This window comes from Periophthalmus magnuspinnatus, chromosome 19 (assembly GCF_009829125.3).
Source record: "Periophthalmus magnuspinnatus isolate fPerMag1 chromosome 19, fPerMag1.2.pri, whole genome shotgun sequence".
Classification (NCBI taxonomy): Eukaryota; Metazoa; Chordata; class Actinopteri; order Gobiiformes; family Gobiidae; genus Periophthalmus; species Periophthalmus magnuspinnatus.
The window spans coordinates 5,445,616-5,464,983 of record NC_047144.1 but is presented as its reverse complement, the minus strand read 5'-3'; the positions used below and the strand labels follow the sequence as shown (position 1 = coordinate 5,464,983).

General features: G+C 40.7%; 1 protein-coding gene across 2 annotated transcripts in view; it reads left to right on the top strand.

Annotated features, from left to right (window-relative positions):
* The window catches only part of mpp2b (MAGUK p55 scaffold protein 2b), a 36,347-nt gene extending 17,992 nt beyond the window's left edge, over window positions 1–18,355 (top strand). For both annotated transcript variants that reach the window (XM_055229783.1, XM_033985068.2), the window contains 11 exons: window positions 1,527–1,627; window positions 7,813–7,965; window positions 9,117–9,272; window positions 10,383–10,610; window positions 13,269–13,400; window positions 13,497–13,599; window positions 14,400–14,468; window positions 14,975–15,136; window positions 15,219–15,421; window positions 16,415–16,543; window positions 17,175–18,355. In XM_055229783.1, coding sequence (XP_055085758.1) covers window positions 1,527–1,627; window positions 7,813–7,965; window positions 9,117–9,272; window positions 10,383–10,610; window positions 13,269–13,400; window positions 13,497–13,599; window positions 14,400–14,468; window positions 14,975–15,136; window positions 15,219–15,421; window positions 16,415–16,543; window positions 17,175–17,351 — 1,613 coding nt within the window. In that variant the 3' untranslated portion in view covers window positions 17,352–18,355. The remainder of the gene's footprint in view (window positions 1–1,526; window positions 1,628–7,812; window positions 7,966–9,116; window positions 9,273–10,382; window positions 10,611–13,268; window positions 13,401–13,496; window positions 13,600–14,399; window positions 14,469–14,974; window positions 15,137–15,218; window positions 15,422–16,414; window positions 16,544–17,174) is intronic.
* The last annotated feature ends 1,013 nt before the right edge of the window (window positions 18,356–19,368 follow it).

Here is a 19,368-nt window from a genome sequence, read left to right as displayed (position 1 = left end):
AAATTAGCTGGATCGGGTGTTGGTTCAGCTGATATCCTGATTGGACCTTTTCTTGGATGTAATGAGACTATTTACTAGCTAATCTTGGCCTAGAGCGTTTCATGATGTTTGAACTTTTATCTATCCAAAGCTGTTCAACTGCTGGATAAATAATACATTTTGATCAATTTTATAGTAAGTTAACTGTGTTTTGATGGAAATAAAATGCCATTTTCAGTGCTGATGCCAGTCTCGGTTCATATCAGGTACTGACAGATACAAAAAGCCAAAGTATCAGTGCTGGAATTGAAAAAGGTGGATCGGTGCATCCCCAGTACTAAGGAATAGACTTGATACTCTACTGATTCAGATACTACGATGATAATTATAAAAGAAACAAAACAGCCACTCTTTATTTAGACAGTAGATTGTCATGTTCAGCATTTAATCATTGTACTTTCTTGTATTACCATGTGGTGTTATATCTGTGTAATCCCTCAGTGGTCCATGTATGTGTCTTATACTTGTTCAGAAAAGGTTCATTTCTGTCCTGTGAATGTGACTTTTTTTAGTATAGATACTTGCTCAAATGAGTATCTGCTTTCGATACAAATTTTAGTATCAATTAGTATCTGCTTTTTGATACTTTCGACAACTCCAGTGGGTACGCCTTTCAACTGCAACTGTTTACCGAATGTCTCTGCCTTCTCTTTTTCACCTTTACCATCACACTACAGTTGTCCCATCCTATAAAGCATCAGAAAATCACACAAAAACGATCTTCTTTTGAAAATTGCAATTAAAGAGTTCTAATCTTTTTGTAAATGAGATTAATTATCATCATGTCAGCAGGATATTTAGACAGGAAACATGAGGTCGCTGGATTATTGTGAATGTTGTCAACTCTGAATCATGTGCTTGATAAAAAATATATTTTGTTATTTTGCAAGACCCAATTATTTGCCAATTCTGTGAGAAATCTGAATACGATTCCCCCCCCAGCAGCCTCACTTACTCACATCTACAGTTGCTGAGTTCCTCGATCGATGCGTGTGTGCTCGTGCGTCTCTGTTGGAGGAAGTTGGGAGTTGTGGGAGCCAGATAGTGTGGCTGTGACAGACTTTACAAGAGGCTGAGTGACAGAGGTGAAATTGCCTGGGAAAGGATGTGAACCCTCCCCTCCTCCACCTCGCACTCCCCCTCTCACCCCCCTCCTTCGTCTTCTCTCACTCTTCCACATGGTTGTTTTGCTGTGTAGTGTAAACTCCCTCTATCCAGTCTATTTCCCATGAGCCCGTGCAGAATGTGGAGTAAATAAAGTCTCTCTCCCTCTCTCCCTCTCTCCCTGTCTTGCCCTCTCTCTCTCTCTCTCTCTCTCTCTTGCTCACTCTCCCTCACTTCTCTCTCTTTCCTCTCTCTCCTTTTTCTTCCTCATTTCCTCTCCCTCCCCATCTCTCCCTTTTTGTTTTGTTTTTTCTTTCTCTAATCTCTCTCTCTCTTGTTTTCCTCTCCTTTTTCTTCTGTTTCTTCTCTCTCTGTATGTTCAGCCATGCACCAGGCCTTGGACACCCTGAGTGACAGCACCAGCTCCACCACAGCCAACGATCTGGACCTCATCTTCCTCAAAGGCATCATGGAGAGCCCAGTGGTGAGTATATTCTACCTGCGTGTGATGATATTCAGATCATAGCTGTAGTGCTTATCCAGTTGTGTGTGTTATTGGTGGAAGAATAAGAACTTTCCTACGTAATTCTCTGACAGGAGTTTAGTACAATTAGTCATATTTTTAAAAGTCTATTAAGTATCCAACGGAAGCATTTTTTCATGTTGGCTGTGTTGGAACGGAGTAAAGGAGACTCTTTTTCAGCTTAGTTTTTATATTAGTTCAAAGTGATGCATTGACACACAAAAAAGTGCAAAAAGACATGCTTGGCTCTCAGAAGGTTGTAGTTTATTAATCCATACACAGGACTACACTCATTTGCTTTTTATGACAAATACAAATGAGCAATACAGATGTTTCCATGGAGACCACACATGTCTGGTCTCACAAGGCGCCTAAACCAGTTTCTAAACCCTATACAATTGGAAGTAGTTCAGTAGAATTTAAAAATATTGCTTACCCACACCAAATACCCAATTATTTATTTCCCGGCCCATTTCATGCTGTGACTTGTTTTGATTTCTTGTCAACTTCCCATAAGCAAATGGAACCATTAATGAAGCTGATTTAGCAAGAATCTTTGTGATGGTAATCAATACAAATAGACAAGATGCTCAGCAAGACATTTACTCCTTTATCAGTAACACATTTCATCATGAAAGATTTAGTCTCAGTTCAAATTAGAACATTTTTAAAGGACAGATCATAACATTAAAATAAACATTTATACAGCGCTCAGTAAATGTTGTTATATCAAATCATACCCCATCTTGTGTTCTAGATTCTTAAAGATGCTTATAACGTTTCTGGTGGGGGTTCACCACCTGCTTTTTCATGGAGATGTTATTGCTTTGTCTGGATTGTTGCACAGTGTGGCATTAAATATGTCTATCTTGCATGCATTACAGTGTTTTAATGCTCAAAACTACCTTGAAAAACATTTTACAGTAAGTCTTTTTTACTGTGTGCAGGGTTGCTTGAGTTGCCTCTAAATTTTTTTTAACCTGTTTCTTGGCATCGCCTGCGTCTTTCTATGGAGATAGATAATGCCATGCTGTGGAACATTCCAGGCAAAATACTTACATCTACATGGAGAGAGGCAGGTGGCAGACACTTCACCAGAAAAGTTACACAGTGCACCTTTTAAAAAAAATGCATGTTTGGTTTGAAAAAAAAAGCCTACCATGCTGTGAGGCAGAAGCGCAGTGTTTTAAAGCTGAACTGTGTCCCCTCTCAGATCTGACCAAACATTGCATTGAGACTTACAGTGGACAAATAGCAGCGTTTGAACACAGATGCTCTCCTGTGTGGTGTTGTTCATGCAGCTGTCAGTCACTTTTAACAAGCTCTTCTCCGCCTTGTGTTCCCCATTACAGCATACAGGATGTTCCTCTGATACAGCTGTCAGCACGACATGGGAGATGCACAAATCAATATCTACTGTCACCTCAGAGTGTGTATCAATAACAAACCTAATCTCCACTCAAAAACTACTACTCCTACAAAGTCATATTTCTCCAATATTTGCATCAGTACCGGTAGTTTATAAGTAGGATATAAGGATTACACGCTCCGATTATATTTCTATCACTGCGTCTTCCAGAGCACTATGTATTTTTAAACCTCTGGGGATAGTTTGTCACCTGTTGCATGTACAGAAGCTTTAAGTATGTATGCTTTGAGATTACCTAGTGACAGCTTTCACCTTTCAAAGCTTCTTATCTTATTATCTATGATTACAAAGACACATAAACGAATGATCATAACAGGCTGTATTTAAGAGCATCACTCCCTTGTCACACAGCCCCTGGGAAGAATAAAAAGGTCATTCTGTCTTGATCATATGCACGCTTGCCCCCACTGTAATGATAATTATGCATACAAACTGCACTAATCCAGTTGCTCATATTTCATTTGGGAACTTGCCTAGACTATGGATTATAATGTGGGCTGGCGCTGGTGTGTGCAGTACTGCTCCTCAAAACACACACAGCCTGGAGCAGCAAAACTTCACAACATCTGGTGTGAGAGTTTTTATTTATTATACGATTTTTATATAGATGGGTAGTGTCAAGTTTAAAGCATCTTTCCACTGTACTCTACCCCACAGTGTAATATCTGTATCTTATTTTTTACCAGTTAGAGTCAGGCGAGCATATTCCTCTATATTTTTTCTTATTGTAATTAACATGAATTTTAAATAATTTCCTAAGCATAAACAGGGAAGTTTAGAAGGTCTAGATCAAATCCTAACAGAGGATTTGCTGTAGACCTCCCGATTAAAAAGACCCAAGCTGTTCATTGGCATTTAGAGCTGATAGAAACACGCTCTTGATTAAACTTTGATGAATTGAATTCCATTGGCTTCTTGCTTTTCTGCTCAAAGACATGAGTTCATTCTCCAAAGTTAACAAACTTAAGAACCTGCTGTTTCTGTATTTTTACCAGGCTCTGTAGTACCGAAGATACTTACATTTGATTCAGAACCACTGTGTTAAGTTTTGTGCTCCCCATGCCTGCTGAGAAGCCGTGCACAGTCAGTCCACATATCTGGTTGCTTGGGCCGTGAGCGCCGCATTAGTATGGATCTGTGTTTCTGTGTAGACGCCGGGTTTGTCCACCAGGTTGCTCTGTCTCAGGGGAGGCTGTGGTTTGGTGGCAATTTCTCACATTTCCAAAGAGAGGAACTCAAAATCCACAGAAATTCTCCCTGTAATTTTTCAGCACTTTTGTTCCAGAAAAGTAGACACAGCGCACCCGCCAGGAGCTTATATGGCTACAAAATTCTGCCGTGTTTATTTTCACATGTTTTTTGCCCTAACTTTACCTTTCCTCCTTTAAAGGGCTCATGTTTCACTATTTTCTGATCTATGTTATTATGCTGTTTCCTCATCAAAAACGTGAGATGAGTTATGTTTTTTCACACATCTATAACACACAAACCTTGTATATTTAAGAAAGTTTTTCTCTCAAACAGAAAACCCTGTGTTCCACCTTGTGATGTCATGTTAATACAGGGAGTGTTCTACTACATTTTTAAAACTCCATACACCTTTATTAGAATTCTCTGGATAATTTCACCCCTGGAATTGCTCATCTCTGCTAAACAAAAGGTAAATAGGGGCTGCCAACTTGAAAATTACTGCTTCATAACATCACAAGATGGAACAGAGCTTTGAGTTTTGGAGATGTAGACAGACTAATAATAAAGGATTACTCAGACTTGTGTGAATGAAACAAAACACAACTCCAGGTATATATGAGGTAACAACATTCTAACATGTCACATCAATTTTGCGCAGTATAAATTGTAATTGTAAAAAGTTATTTCCCCAGTTTGTGCTTTTCCTTGATGTTATCATTTATCAGTGAACCCAGCATCTTTTACACCCTGAGGAGACAGAGTTGCAGCAGCAGCGAGCGAATCGAAGTGGCACACGTGGTGATGCAATCTGGGCAAACAAAGTTCCTCTAATGCATGTGAACAATGATTAGGAGCCCAATGAGCACATATTGACAACAGGAGGTATCATCACGCAAAAGAGTCCTCCATTATCATTTGTGCTTGGCTGCGTGTCCAACGGAGCAGACGGGGCAGTGGACGCGTTTAGGAAAGAGCTAAATAAGCCCCACTTTTTCCACACACACTTTTGTTGTGTCTGTCCTGCTGCGTTTTCCAGCCCAAGTCTGGATCTGCAGTCTGGGTGAAGTATGGCAACTGCAGCATATACAGAGGCCAAGCAGGACAAGTGGAGAAGTGGGTTTTATAATAGTGCATGCCAGTCTTCACTTTCTATCCGTTTATGGCCTGAGACTTGCCCGATAAGCCTGCAGTCTACGGCTACTGCTTTGTTATCTTCCTAATGAACATAATGGCATCTATGACACCAGTGAACTCTTGCAGTAATAGAGAATTGTACTCAAACCTGTTACTTTATGCATTCTGACACAATGTTCTTACTTAGAGCCAGTCAACAAATTAATAACCACATGTACGCGCACATACTATGACACTTTGATGAATGTCTCTCCCCACTCAAAAAATACATGCCCAGAAAAAAATCTAATCAATAGAATAATCATATAACTAAAAAAAAGTATCTGATTTTTGGTATGTGTAATTATAAGTATAAGTATATAAATAATTTAACACATTTGTAAAAAAAAATAAAAATTGTATGGTTCAAATCAGGTATAACTGTTCACATTTTAATAATCTGACAACTCCCGAAATCAATTAATGATCAGACCCGTGCATGTAAACGTAGTCACTGTTACACTCTTAGTTGTATTTGTATATCTTTTTGTATCTAGTCATTCACACAGGACCAATCACAGTCTCCTCAAATACAGCCTGGACATAGAAAGAACAGCCAATGTGTCGAGGAACAAACAAATAAAGGGCTGAGTAATCATCGTCCACACCACGCCACCAGTGCAGCTCTGCGCCTGGTTACCGCGGCCTGTTACTTCCACCAGAGTCCCACCCACTGCATCTGCCCCTGCTACAACAACAACACTAACAATACCATCCATTTGTGCCCAAACTCTTGACTTCTGGTTCTAAGTGTCTCCAAATCATCCATCTCAGTAATTGCTAGTAATGGTAAGTAAATAGATAAAAGCAGCCAGTCTATAAACAGTGAATTTATGTTTCCGTGGAGACAGTGTGTTGTTTGTTACAAGCAGGATCCCGACTCACAGCGGGAGCTCTTCCTCTTTCTCTCAGACCAACTACTCAGCTGCCAGAGTTGTACTTACTTGATCCCAATTCAAACTTCTCAAAGGGAACAGGGAATATTAGATAGTTTGATTTAATAGTTCAGGTTCAGCAGCTATTTTTAAAACCAACCACACACTATTATCTGAAACTGTGTAATAATTGAGAACCATGTCAAGGGCGTAAGCTATTTGTAACTGCTTTTCTTTTTTTTTTAAATCAGTTTGTGTTTTAGTATTTTGTGGCTCTTTCACAAAAACAAAAATGTTCTTGACTTTCAAATCAACAAAGCAATTGAAACTTTGCAGTGACGTTTCGCTGGGGGGTGGGGAGGTTCTGCATGTACGTGTATGGTGAAATGTTCAGCAGTTACCATGGTGACACGATGCACACATTATCAAACACAGCCTTATAAGTTTTTATATTGTCTGAAAATTCAAGAAAAAAACAAAACAACTAAATGAATTTGAACAACACATTTTCAGGATCTTAACAATACAAGCGTTTCTGGTCCCATTTTAAGCAGGTGTTTGGTGATAGATGTTTGATTTTCAGCAAAAAAGGTGAGGATGACTTAACTGAAAAACTAATGCTAGCTTGGGACTGTATGTTATTGGAGAGGGACTTGTTTAACTGCACAAATCAGCTGTTGTAGTTCTAACTAAGTCAGTTCTTTATGGTCAGATTCTGTTAAAACAAAGCTTAGGTTAGTCTGTCTTGAGTAATAGGGCTTCAGACAGAGCAGTGCCTACAATTAGCATCACAACCCCAGGGAATGCTGATGACATCAACTGCAAAATATCAATTGAACCAGTTGTTTTGAGACCATTTCTGCGTCCGCATTTTCCCTTCTCCTTGTCCATTGCCTTTGTGGAGGCATCTCCTGAGGTCTTGTGATTTGCAGAGGCTCAAAGTTGTTAACGCTTTGATTTTATTATTCATTGCAATATTATTTGTACTGTAAAATTGATAGAACCCCACAAAGCCATTTTATTATTTCCTGCCATTGGTTTCCTCCGAATGCTATAAAAATGTGATCACTTTTCTCTCTGACCCTGGACCAGAAGTGCAGGCTCCCTGTCCAATAACGGCACAAGAGGCGACAGTGAAAATTTAATGTTGTATGAAATATTGATGTCTCACAGTCCAGGCCCCAAAAAACTACGGGGCACAAGATTTGACTGGAGTTTGTGCTGTTTCTGCTTCTCAGGATTGTTACATTTATAAGATAGTGGACTAGCCTGTGTTCACAGCAGGAGCCCGGGCACACTCTGCAGTTTGTGTGTTCCCTGTTATTATCACTGACTGGATCAAAAACAATGTATTGTATGAGCCAGCCAACATTGTATTATAACACAGCAAGGGGCGCGCCGTGCACTCAACTACTTGTTCTTTTAGCTGCGATGAAGTGTTAGTGGCATTTTCATGTTGGATATTTGTTTGACTACAGGCCCATGAGCATTTAGAGGAGCCCAAACTGGAGGCGGTGAGGGAGAATAATGTGGAGCTGGTACAGGACATCCTCAGAGAGCTCAGCCCCCTCACACACAGGAGCCCGGCTGCAGACGAGCTGGTGCGCATCCTCAAGGAGCCTCACTTCCAGGTCAGACCATTACACACTATGTGAACCTGTCCTCAGCACCACTAGTTTGGTTTTGCCCTGGTTTAGTTTTGTTTTATAGATATTGTCTGTGTAATCCCTCATTCGTCCAGGTCTCATCCATAGCAAAAGAAGTGCTCATCCAAGACACTGCTCATCCAAGACGCTTCTTCAGTTCTGACTGAAGAAGCGTCTTGGCTGAGCAGTGAAACTTCTTCACTCCTACAACGATTTGTCCAGTTGACAGATTTCGTCTGTTGCTATTTTATAGATATTGTCTTCTCAACTGGCGGGTGATGGTCAACCATATGATCCATTCATCAACAACGAGAAATACTGTATTTTATTATTATAGGTCCTATATTATAAGTTAATAATATAGGAATATAATAACAAATAATAATTATTATATTATAAGTTTTAATTATATTGAAAAAAATGTTTATCTGAAATAAAAAAAAAACAAGCTATCATCACGATGGCTTAAATGTGAGTCTTGAAACTTTAGGCAAGAATACACACTGCTCCAAAACCTTACTGTGAGGGAAGTCTGGGAGTCCCTGCTTAGCCTGCTGCCCCCACAACCCGGCCCTGATAAGAGGAAGAAGATGGATGGATGGGTTACTGTAAATTACCCCAGTTGAAAACAACTGGTATAATTCTTCCTGGCTTGGTCTTATATTAGCCCTGGTTTAATTCTATTATTGACATAGTATATCCCCCCTCTCTTTAGTCCTTATCTTAACTCAAGTCCTGGTTTAGTTTCAGCTCCTTGTAAAGCCAAATGCTGACACAGTACTCCAAACTTTAAACTGGTATTTGCCAAAAGAAGCATCACTTTTACATGATGTGCCAATGATACAATTGGGTTGCAATATCAGACCACTAGACGAGACAATTATGTAATGCTATTTTGGGGAATTGTGCCAAGATGTCCAAGAATTTTTAAAATGTTGTATTTCTTCTGCTGTATTCGGGTCATTATAAGTTTCCGACCTGCCAAATTGTGTAGCATAACGGCTTTGTCAAACTGATGAGAGAAATTATTAATTATGCAAGACTGGGGTAAATTGAGCTTGAACGGCTAAGTCTTTACTGTTACTGCCTCATTTAAAAAGCCCTATCTAATTCCTGCCATAACATTTTACTTTCAGTCCCTGCTAGAAACTCATGATTCGGTGGCATCTAAAAACTACGAGACCCCTCCGCCCAGCCCCTGCTCCTTTATGGACGCAGCCCTGAACAACCAGCCCGTGCCCCCAGACGCAGTGCGCATGGTGGGGATACGGAAGGTCTCAGGGGAGCACCTGGTAAGTCTACAGCCCTGTTTAATAACTTAAAGTATGCAGAGACTGTTTCATCTGAATATATCACTGAAATAGCTGTAACTGACAGATAGACTTACCCAAGGGCTGCGTTCTTTATATGCAGTTTTGAAAATGCATTTATAGCAGTTCTCTGGCTCCACAGAAAGTTCTCAGGTGGATTAATCTAATGAAGCTTAAAAGGTTTGAGCACCTGCACCTGCCAAACTACATTTTCAATGTGAATGTTGTAATGCAATCCAAGTGTCTTGGATTTGAAGGCAAGATCCTTTAGATGGATATCTTTTAATAGGCTGAAGTCATTTAGATCATTTGATGATAATGAATAAAAAAAGACTCTCTTTGGTGCATAGCATCATTTAATGACTCTATGATTTTCAGTTAACTGCAGTTGGATCTCAGTAGTGACAGAATGTCAGAGTGAGTGAATGTGGCTGGTATAGTCAGGCAGACTCCTGACACGAATAACCAGGCAGGGATCAGTGAATTTGTGTTTTAATATAACATTTTCAACCCTCTGCTTGAATAGATTTTTTTTTTCATTTAAAATACATATTCCAGATATGGTACGTGGAATGAAAATGTTCATGATAAATCAGTTAAATATAAAGTAAGTCTATTTTTAATAAATCTAGAACAACCAAAATGACTTGTTATTGCCATCTAAGTCATGTCTGCCTAATTTTTGTAGGCTATACTGTATTTAACATTTATTTGTCCAGGTAGGACCGAGAACCAATTGTCATTTACACTGACAACCTTTTCAAGAGGCAGCAGCACAAGAGAGCAGAGTAACAGTGCATATACTACAAGAAACATTTCATCTTTCACACATTAAACTATTTACAATATAGTATAGTAGTAATAGTATGAAAGAGCCACTTAAAGAGAGGTGCACTCATCAAAAGCTACATGTCTTATGGAGGATTGAAGGCAGCAGAAGGGACCAAAGTGTGGATTGCCAATGTTTTTGCAACTTATTCCTATTAAGCTTTAAAAGCTGCAAAAGCTTTTTCCTGACCCTGTCCTTATTTACTCCCTCTTTTTTACATTGTTTGTCTCTATGTGTGTGCGTGTGTGCGTGTGTGCATTCAGGGTGTGACATTCCGCGTGGAGAGCGGTGAGCTGGTGATCGCCCGGATACTCCACGGTGGTATGATCGACCAGCAGGGCCTGCTCCACGTGGGCGACATCATTAAAGAGGTCAACGGTAAGGAGGTGGGCAACGACCCCAAGGTGCTGCAAGAGATGCTGAAGGAGGCCAGCGGCAGCGTGGTGCTCAAGATCCTGCCAAGTTACCAGGAGCCCCACACTCCCAGACAGGTCACTCCTCTGCCCCTCTGCCCTCCACTCTCCTCTCTCCATCTATGTGCAGCCATCTCCATCTTTCTAACCACCCCCGCGCGCTGTCCTCTTTGGCTTCTCCTCAGTCTGCAACCTTGTGAGTCATGCCAAGTATCCGAGATTTAATCTGACTGAAGGACTTTCTGGATGACACTGGCTTTTTGGCCACAGCATCTAAATTACTGCTCTGTCAGTTATCCAAACGCAGGCTTGTCTGTTCCTGCATAAATCTATTGTCCCTTAGATTTGTCCTCTCTTCCTCCGAGCTGTGTTGGCTTAGTTGTGTCTGTCTCTGTGATACTAGTTAGAGCCAGTGTCTGTCGAAGATGCTCTGATGGCTGCTGGGCTGACCCACTTTGAGTGCGGGGAGGTGCGGGCGATCTGTCTGCTGATGTATTGCCAACAGGGAGAGAGAGGGAGCAGTACGCAAAACACAAAGCCCCAAGAACAGTAGCACTCAAGAAACCAATGAGTGACACTAGATACACCAAAACATAATAGTTTGACAAAGATATGGCCATGTTTTGAGCCAAAGCCTTTACCATTAACATGATCCATGGACTGAAGTTTTCTTACTGCTGTTTGCAAGGTAAGAATTTATTCCCATATTACTGAGGTTGGAAAGAACGATGGTGTCCCTAAGATTAAATTGTTCGGACTTTAAAAGGAAATTGCTCGTTTTCACGTTTTATCTTTATCAGCACAACCTCATTTATTCCACGTCAACCTTTTAAATATATAGTTAGGGCACTTTTACTGAACTTGAGTGCCTTATCTTTTCTTTGTGGATGTAGTATATAATATAAATAAACCAATTCCCATGATATCTAAGATTCTTTCTAAAACTACACACTCTAGATTGTGTATACACTAGGGCCTTTAGTCATATTATCAGTTGATGGTGTATTACTCACCCAAACTTTGTATTAATCATCTAATCATTTTATGTAGAAAATAAGGATTTATATGGGACAACGGCAGAAAGGAGAAGTTAGTGACTGAGTTAGAAGAAAGATTATATGTAAAAAAGACAGATTAAACTCATGCTTCACAAGTTTAATCTCTTTTTATATAAATACATTGTGTCCTAGTCCTTTTTTCTGCACAAATAGTTGTTTTTGCAAGAACTCCCATTCAGCTGTAGACTTGTGAGTGCAATTTGGGTCAGATACGTAGAGAGAAGTAATAGTTTTGAGCACTTTTGCCATGCCCCCTTTTTAGCCAACTAATCGATTGGCAGAACATGACTTAAGTCGAATACAGCCCTAGTATATCCATAGTCCACTGTGATGTACCGTGAATGTTTTATGAGCGAGACAATTAGAGCCGTGAGTGAAGAAAGAACAGTAAGATTTCTGCAGCGTCATTGTACCAGCTGTTTGTTTGTTCCTGCACGCACTCAGAGAGGAGATGGCTCCATTGGGTGTGACTGACATGGCCTCCTCTGGTGCGCATATACGTGCACAGGATTTTTCACAAGGATGAAATGGCTTTGTGTCATGGTGTAGCCGGGATAGCTCAACTGTAGCCAACGACCAGCGTGTGATGTGCAGCTCTGCAAACTGTGTGAGTAAAGAGTCCATCACTAGCAAGCGGCGCACTTAGAACCCACTCCATCTCCCCTGGATCACTCTCTTCCCCTACATCTCGAGGCAACGGGATCCGGCTGCTAAAGCAAAGCCAGCCCTCACTGACAGGAAGAAGGAGGAGGAGAGGAGGACAAGGAGAAACGCACAGGAAGACACAGACAGAACCTAAAATTCTGTATCCATGGCAACCGTTCCCTCCCCCTTTTTAGGTTTTGACGTTTTTTTTTGCCCAAACTGATAACGAGCGTAGACTTAAAACAGGGTCTTTGGGGCGGTGCTGTGCCGTGGGGTCTACCGGGACACAGGCTGACACAGAGTTGCAGTGAGAAAGGGCCAAAGGCAGCTGTCAGTAAAATTTAGTCACCAGCTCAATGTAACATCACCTCTAGGCTTCAGACACAGCTGCAGTTTAGACACAAAACTAGCTCAACTTTGCCTTGTATCTGTTGTTAATGCACAGTCAGATCACATATTTCTACTATGAATTATTTTGTGTTCTTATTTTACAGCAAGTTTCTATCCCCTTCTTTTCATTAACTCATGATGTCATTTATGAGAAAAAGATCTTGAGCCTTCTTAGTCCTTTTTTTAACATCCATCTTTTAACTGCTGTATTTTCTCATTGATTATTCTTGTTGGTTAGTTTAATTGTTAATTTTCCTAGCATAATCACAAAGTTTTGGTCTTATTTTATTGCATTCATGATGATTTGAAAGAATTCATTATAAAGATCCATCAAGCTCAAGATACTGTTAAGGTTTTGGTTAATTTATGAGCATTATATTTCATCAGTTTTCAGTTATCAGCATCTATCCATGGGTGTCAGAGTGATAAAAAGTAGGGCTGATGCCATAGTGATTAACAATTTCAAACTAAATGTGTCTTGTGAACGTGAAAAAATCTTCAAATTGTTGCATATAACAGAAAGCGGAAACCAATGACGATTGTGTGTGTTAACGTGCCCATTTTTTATCATGATCCCTCACTGAATGTCTACAATGTTTATCTGCTTTGTACTCATTTTGTCTGTTGTGCCTCACCTCTATAGGCCTTTGTCAAGTGCCACTTTGACTACGATCCGTCCCACGACAATCTGATCCCCTGCAAAGAGGCCGGCCTGAGCTTCAACAGCGGAGACATCCTACAGATCTTCAACCAGGAGGATCTCAACTGGTGGCAGGTCAGCTCGCACGGCTCTCCTCGCATGTTCTCGTCTGCATCAAACGGACATGAGATCTAAGAGTGTTTTTGTTTTCCTGGTGCGTTCTCCCTGCAGGCCTGTCACATAGAGGGCGGCAGCGCAGGGCTTATTCCCAGCCAGCTCTTGGAGGAGAAGAGGAAAGCGTTCGTGAAGAGAGATCTGGAGCTGGCTACTACAGGTACACAGCAGCAATGCACCTCTCATTATACAGAACACACACACACACGCAAACACACACACACACAGCGACAAAGACAACATCTGCTCCTGTTGTGCACCAGCGTTTCATGTATCCGGGCGCCCATCCTCCTCCTCCTCTCACCTCTCTCCGCTCCGTTATTGTCGTCAGCAGGCAGAGAAGAAGCAGTAATGAGAGGAGCCATGACTCAAGAGCCCTGTTCAGTTTGCAGCATAGGAAGAAGCTCAATGTGACAGAACCGTGGGCAAATCTGTGCAGATGTAAGGACGATCAATATAAAGGTGTTCTGAGGTTCAAAAGGAGTACAGCCAAGCAGGTAGTGACTCAGAGGTAGCAATATAACGTTCAGTTGACAAAGTGTCCTTGGAGTCTCTGCAAACCCAATCTCTCAAAGAAAACGCGTCCTAATTAATATTCCACCTTTTGCGAGTAATTAACATTCTGTCTGTATCGTGCATGATGTTTTGTGCCACATATTCAATTTCACCTTACAAAGACAGTGAAGGTGCAGTGTCTGTGTACTAGATGTGTCCCAGGGCTTGTCAAAATGCCATATTGAACAGATGGTCAATGAGACTGGCTGGTCACAGGTGTTTCCTGGCAGAAGCACATATAGGTGTAGATGCACAGTGCCATCTAGTGGTTGGCTAAGTGAATCAGAGTGGATTTATGAGCCAATAGTTTTTTCAATGACACCTGACCTTTACAGTAGATCATTTTAAGTGAGGCTTTGTCCAACCAGTGCTGGAGGTATGAGTTTTGTTTTTTGTCTGTTTCAGGGCCTTTGTGTGCTGGCATGGGCGGCAAGAAGAAGAAAAAGATGATGTATTTGACCACCAAAAATGCAGGCAAGAGTTTGTAACAAATACATTCTGAAATTCTGGTATGGAGACAACTGGAGGGAAAAGTGAAGTGGAAGATGATACAATTTCAATGGACAATTAAGATTAGCCGCAGGATTTTACAAAATGTGAAAAATTGGTGGTTTTAGCAAATGTTAACCACTCAGATACTTGTTTTCTATCCAGGGTCAGGCGTTACTTACATTACAATGTATTTTGTTTATTTAATAGGCTATCATCATACACTTCTAACGTTTGATCTTGATTTTTAGGTTTTACTTGACAAATACTAGCAGAAATGTATACCCATGTATTTCCTCACTGTATCCATAGATTTATTACCTAATATACCACAAATATTTGCTCAAATTCAGTTACTAACTAATTATGATTATGGGGATTTTCAACATTATGATGACATAGTATTTGAAAGGATCACAGTATTATTATTATTATTATAAAGAAAGCTGTATGTGGAAATATGCAGTTAATGTGCACATTTGCTTTGTCAGAGTTTGATCGTCACGAGTTAAGAATCTATGAAGAAGTGGCCAAAGTGCCTCCGTTCAGAAGAAAGGTCCTGGTTCTGATCGGTGCTCAGGGAGTGGGCCGTCGCAGTCTAAAGAACAAACTGCTGGTGTCAGACTCCCAGCGCTACGGCACCACCATCCCCTGTGAGCCTCCCATTTATCACTGCTCTCTATACAATGTACTAGTGCTGAGTGTGCACTAATCCAATCCATTTGTACTGAACAGTTACATCCAGGAAACCTAAAGTGAATGAGAGGGATGGCCAGATGTACTGCTTCATGACCCGACATGAGATGGAGTGTGACATCAAAAATGGGCGATTTCTGGAGCATGGTGAATACGATGGAAACCTGTACGGCACCAAAATCAGCTCCATCCACGAGGTCATTGAGACGGGGAAGATTTGCATTCTGGATGTCAACCCCCAGGTATGAACACTAAAGAGACTATTACGGTTTTACAAAATTTAAGTAGTGCTCTCACCTCACAGCAAGAGGGTTTTGGGTTCAATTCCTGTGATTTCCATACCTCCGATATACAGGTTAGGCGTACCATAATGACTACATGCATAATTACACTACCTCAGAAATAAACCATCATCTGTGTGACACCATCTTTTATCCAACTTGTATAATGACAAACGATGCATTAAACCTTTTATATTATCATGAAATGATCATCAATCTCTTTGTTTCAACTACATAATATTAATTATGAATCTGGTCCCAGTATGTCTAAATATGTAGAAGTTGAGTCCACCTGATCATCTGTTGCCATGGTAACAGGAGAACCAAAACTATGAGCCATGATGCTCAGTGGTTGTTTGACTAAAACTCATTTTAGCCAACTGTGTAGGAGGCAGAACTCTGAGGCCTCCACTGAGAAGCATTACCATCAAGCTCCTGTTTTTCCACTTTTAAACAATATGTTTCTGAAGTAACCACATGTGGTTCAATTTAGCGATTTTTTTTTTTTACACTGTAGAATATTGTTATGCTGGAATCCCATAGCACCAAGGCAGAGAAAAACACTGAAAAACACAATATCGACAGTGCTCAAAGGTCTTGTAAAATTTTGTATGTGTACAGAAAGACAATTTTCTCATTTAATAATCTCCCTAATAACTTTATGTTAATAGTGTTGTCATTAAGTATTTCTTCTGTGATTGCAACATTCAAAAAGTCCTCTAGGGGCTTTGGCTTATTACTAAGTCTTGTCTGTGTACATCATCAGTAAAAGTCATCTGGTAATGACGGCATTAGCTGCTACACAGAGTTAGTTAATTTTATTTACACACATCATCTTGATGAATGTGTTTGCTGGCTCTTCACACATTCACAGCTGCACAGGGCTTAAGTGGTGTGTTTGTTGTCAGTGTGTAATGTTGTCAGTGTGTAATGCCTGTGTGCTGGTGTGTGCAGGCTCTCAAAGTGCTTCGGACCTCCGAGTTCCTGCCCTATGTGGTCTTTATCGAAGCTCCGGACTTTGAGGTCCTTAAAGCCATGAACAGAACAGCCATTGAGTCTGGAGTGGTCACTAAACAGCTCACGGTGAGGGTCAACGAATAATCAATTAAAGGCTTAGAACTTTTAGTATTGTTATGTCACATAACTTAAAGGTTAATTGGAAAAGAAATGGTTTAAACCACAATCTATAGTTAAGTAAATCAGGAATCAAATGGGAACTAAAACTTTTATTTAGTAATGGATTGCAGGTAACGCAGTGATGTACTAATTATTAATAATAATTTCTTAGATCAATATATTTATTTTACTATACAAAAACAACACACCAACCAACTCACATTATGTAATCTGAGTTCAAAATTAAAATGTTCAACGTGGGGTATCCTTCCAGAAGTTACTTTTTAAAAAGTCAGAGTTGTGTCTTTTGACTAGCTTAAATGCATTATTTTCCTTATGATAAAGTCTATCTGTATCCTGCATTCAGCGTCAGTTTGATGGATCTGAGCAGATGTTTCTGAATCAGACGTGGTGTTTCATGGCTCAAAGCGTTGGGCTGCAGGCTCAATCTAACAATTTAGTTTACGACGCATGCAGACATTTGCATCTTTGACAGAGACAGAGTGAGCCCAACAGTCTGCTGTCTGCATGCTTTCACTGGAAGTGTGGTTGACAGACATCAGGCGCAGTGACACTTATTGACTTGTTTATTCCACAGGACTCTGAGCTAAAGAGGACAGTAGATGAGAGTGAGCGGATCAAGCGCGCCTATGGACACTACTTTGACTTGTGCATTGTAAATGATGGTCTGGACGCAGCGTTCCGGAGTCTACGCTCAGCTTTGGACAAACTGTCCACGGAGCAGCAGTGGGTCCCGGTCAGCTGGGTCTTCTGAGGTCAGAGTGCACACTCCGGCAAAGGAGGGGTAGGAAGCATCACTGTTCAGTTCCAACCTCACGGCCAACATTTTTGTACAAACTTAGTGTCCCTTTGTCATGTTGTCTTTTCTTTGTGGAGACGGACTTAGAGTTGAGCTTTAGTGCAATAGTGTGAGTGAGTGTGTGTTCTCATAAATGTGGAAGTTATCTACATTTTCTTTGAAGGATGTTCTACTTAAGCCTTTTCAAATGTTTAATTTATTTAGTGTGATGTTTACAGTTGGGCTGGTAGGACTGACTGCTTAGAGTGATAAAACCAAATGCCATCTCTACCACTATTATCTTTCCTACAGTATGATTGTATCTGTTCTCAAATGTTCATTGTGTTCCTTTGTCTGCGTTAAAATGACAAATTAACAGCAATACACCATTATAAAACCTGCTCAATGCAATACATTGTTCAGACTGAGGTAGAAAGCACTGTCTGTGGGTAAAAATAACATTGGAAATGACTATATTCTTAATAACACATTATTGCACATGTTCAGTTGTACTTGTAGCAGAGCCTCTAACATTCACCAACTCAAACTCGAGCAGTAGCCTTTATATGCACTGACTGTATAACAAGGCAACTATTGTATAACTTTATGTGTGATTGGAAAGATGGATTCTCTGTATAAATATTGATCTGTGGCTTTGAATTTTTGCCTTAATTACAATAATAATAATGACATGGTTCTGACGCCAAGGAAGCGCACCATTTTATCTTCATGAGATCTTGTGTCAGTGTTCCTAGAAAGAAACAAACTTATTTATCTTCTGTTCCCTCAAAGCTGTAAGTACTGTATTGTAATCAAATGTATAGTATAACATAGAGAGACTTGGGTGCTGCCGGTGTGTAGATGCAGTCGGGGAACTACACTGTAGTTGGATGTTCATATGTATCTTCAGATTATTGCTTCACCGTTAACTGTCATTATTGATGCAAAGGATTTTTTAATTAAAACCATGTTATATATACAAATGTGTGAAGTGTTTCTATGAGTGAGAAGTGCTGGGTGAGTCACTGGTCTCCAAATGACGTGCCATCCGTACACTTATAGGGTACATCACGTATGAAGGAGGCGCTGTTTCCGGCCACACATTGGTAACTTTAGGATCAAACTACAAAAAACAAATAGCAAGGCTTTTAAATTTGTGATCGTAAATGTCATTCATGTCATGCTATTTCCTGGTGTGTTTGATGACAACTGACCAGTGCATATGGCGGAGGTGGATCTATGGAGCTGTATCCAGGAGGGACGCTGTTAAAATCTACCACAATTTCTGCCCCATCCACCGGCTGAGCAGTGCGGATGTGGAGCGGGGCCACGCTAACGTTATACGAGCCCCTCCTCTTCTTGAAGTAGTCGTAGAGGCACAGGAGCATCACACCTATGAACGCGGCCAAAACCGGCAGACTGACCAATCACAAGTTTAGCACAATGGATAACCAACTTAGACAGACACATGTGATTATGTTGTCCACTCACATATACAGAAGGAGGTACTCATCTGTGGTCATGACTGCGCTCTGTCAACTTGCAGGCATATCCTGTAACTGAAAATGATGGTTTTAGATTTGACAAATTACAATTGTAGGAGCCATATGATGTTTTGGTTGCCATGGCAATGCGTGAGGGGCGGGTTCACATGGGCAAGGGTGACGTGCTGGGAGGTACAAAGGCACCGGGTTTCCTGCTGTCTGACAGGTGGAGAGGTGAGACACCGGGTAGCCGTATTTTTCGTTGACCGCTTTATTTTATGCTTGTTACCAGACCAGTTTTCTGTAGGCCTACAACTTACCATCTTTGTATGCATAACCTGTAACCCAGATACTGTGGAACCAACTGATTAAAACACCATAACTGTATGACGCACTTCGTGAGTCATTGTTATTCCAAACAGCAGCGCGTCAGATTGAGGTACTGGACCCGGACTCCTCTCGCCACAAATCACGTGACCAGTCAAACCGAGGCCTCGTTACGTCAGAAG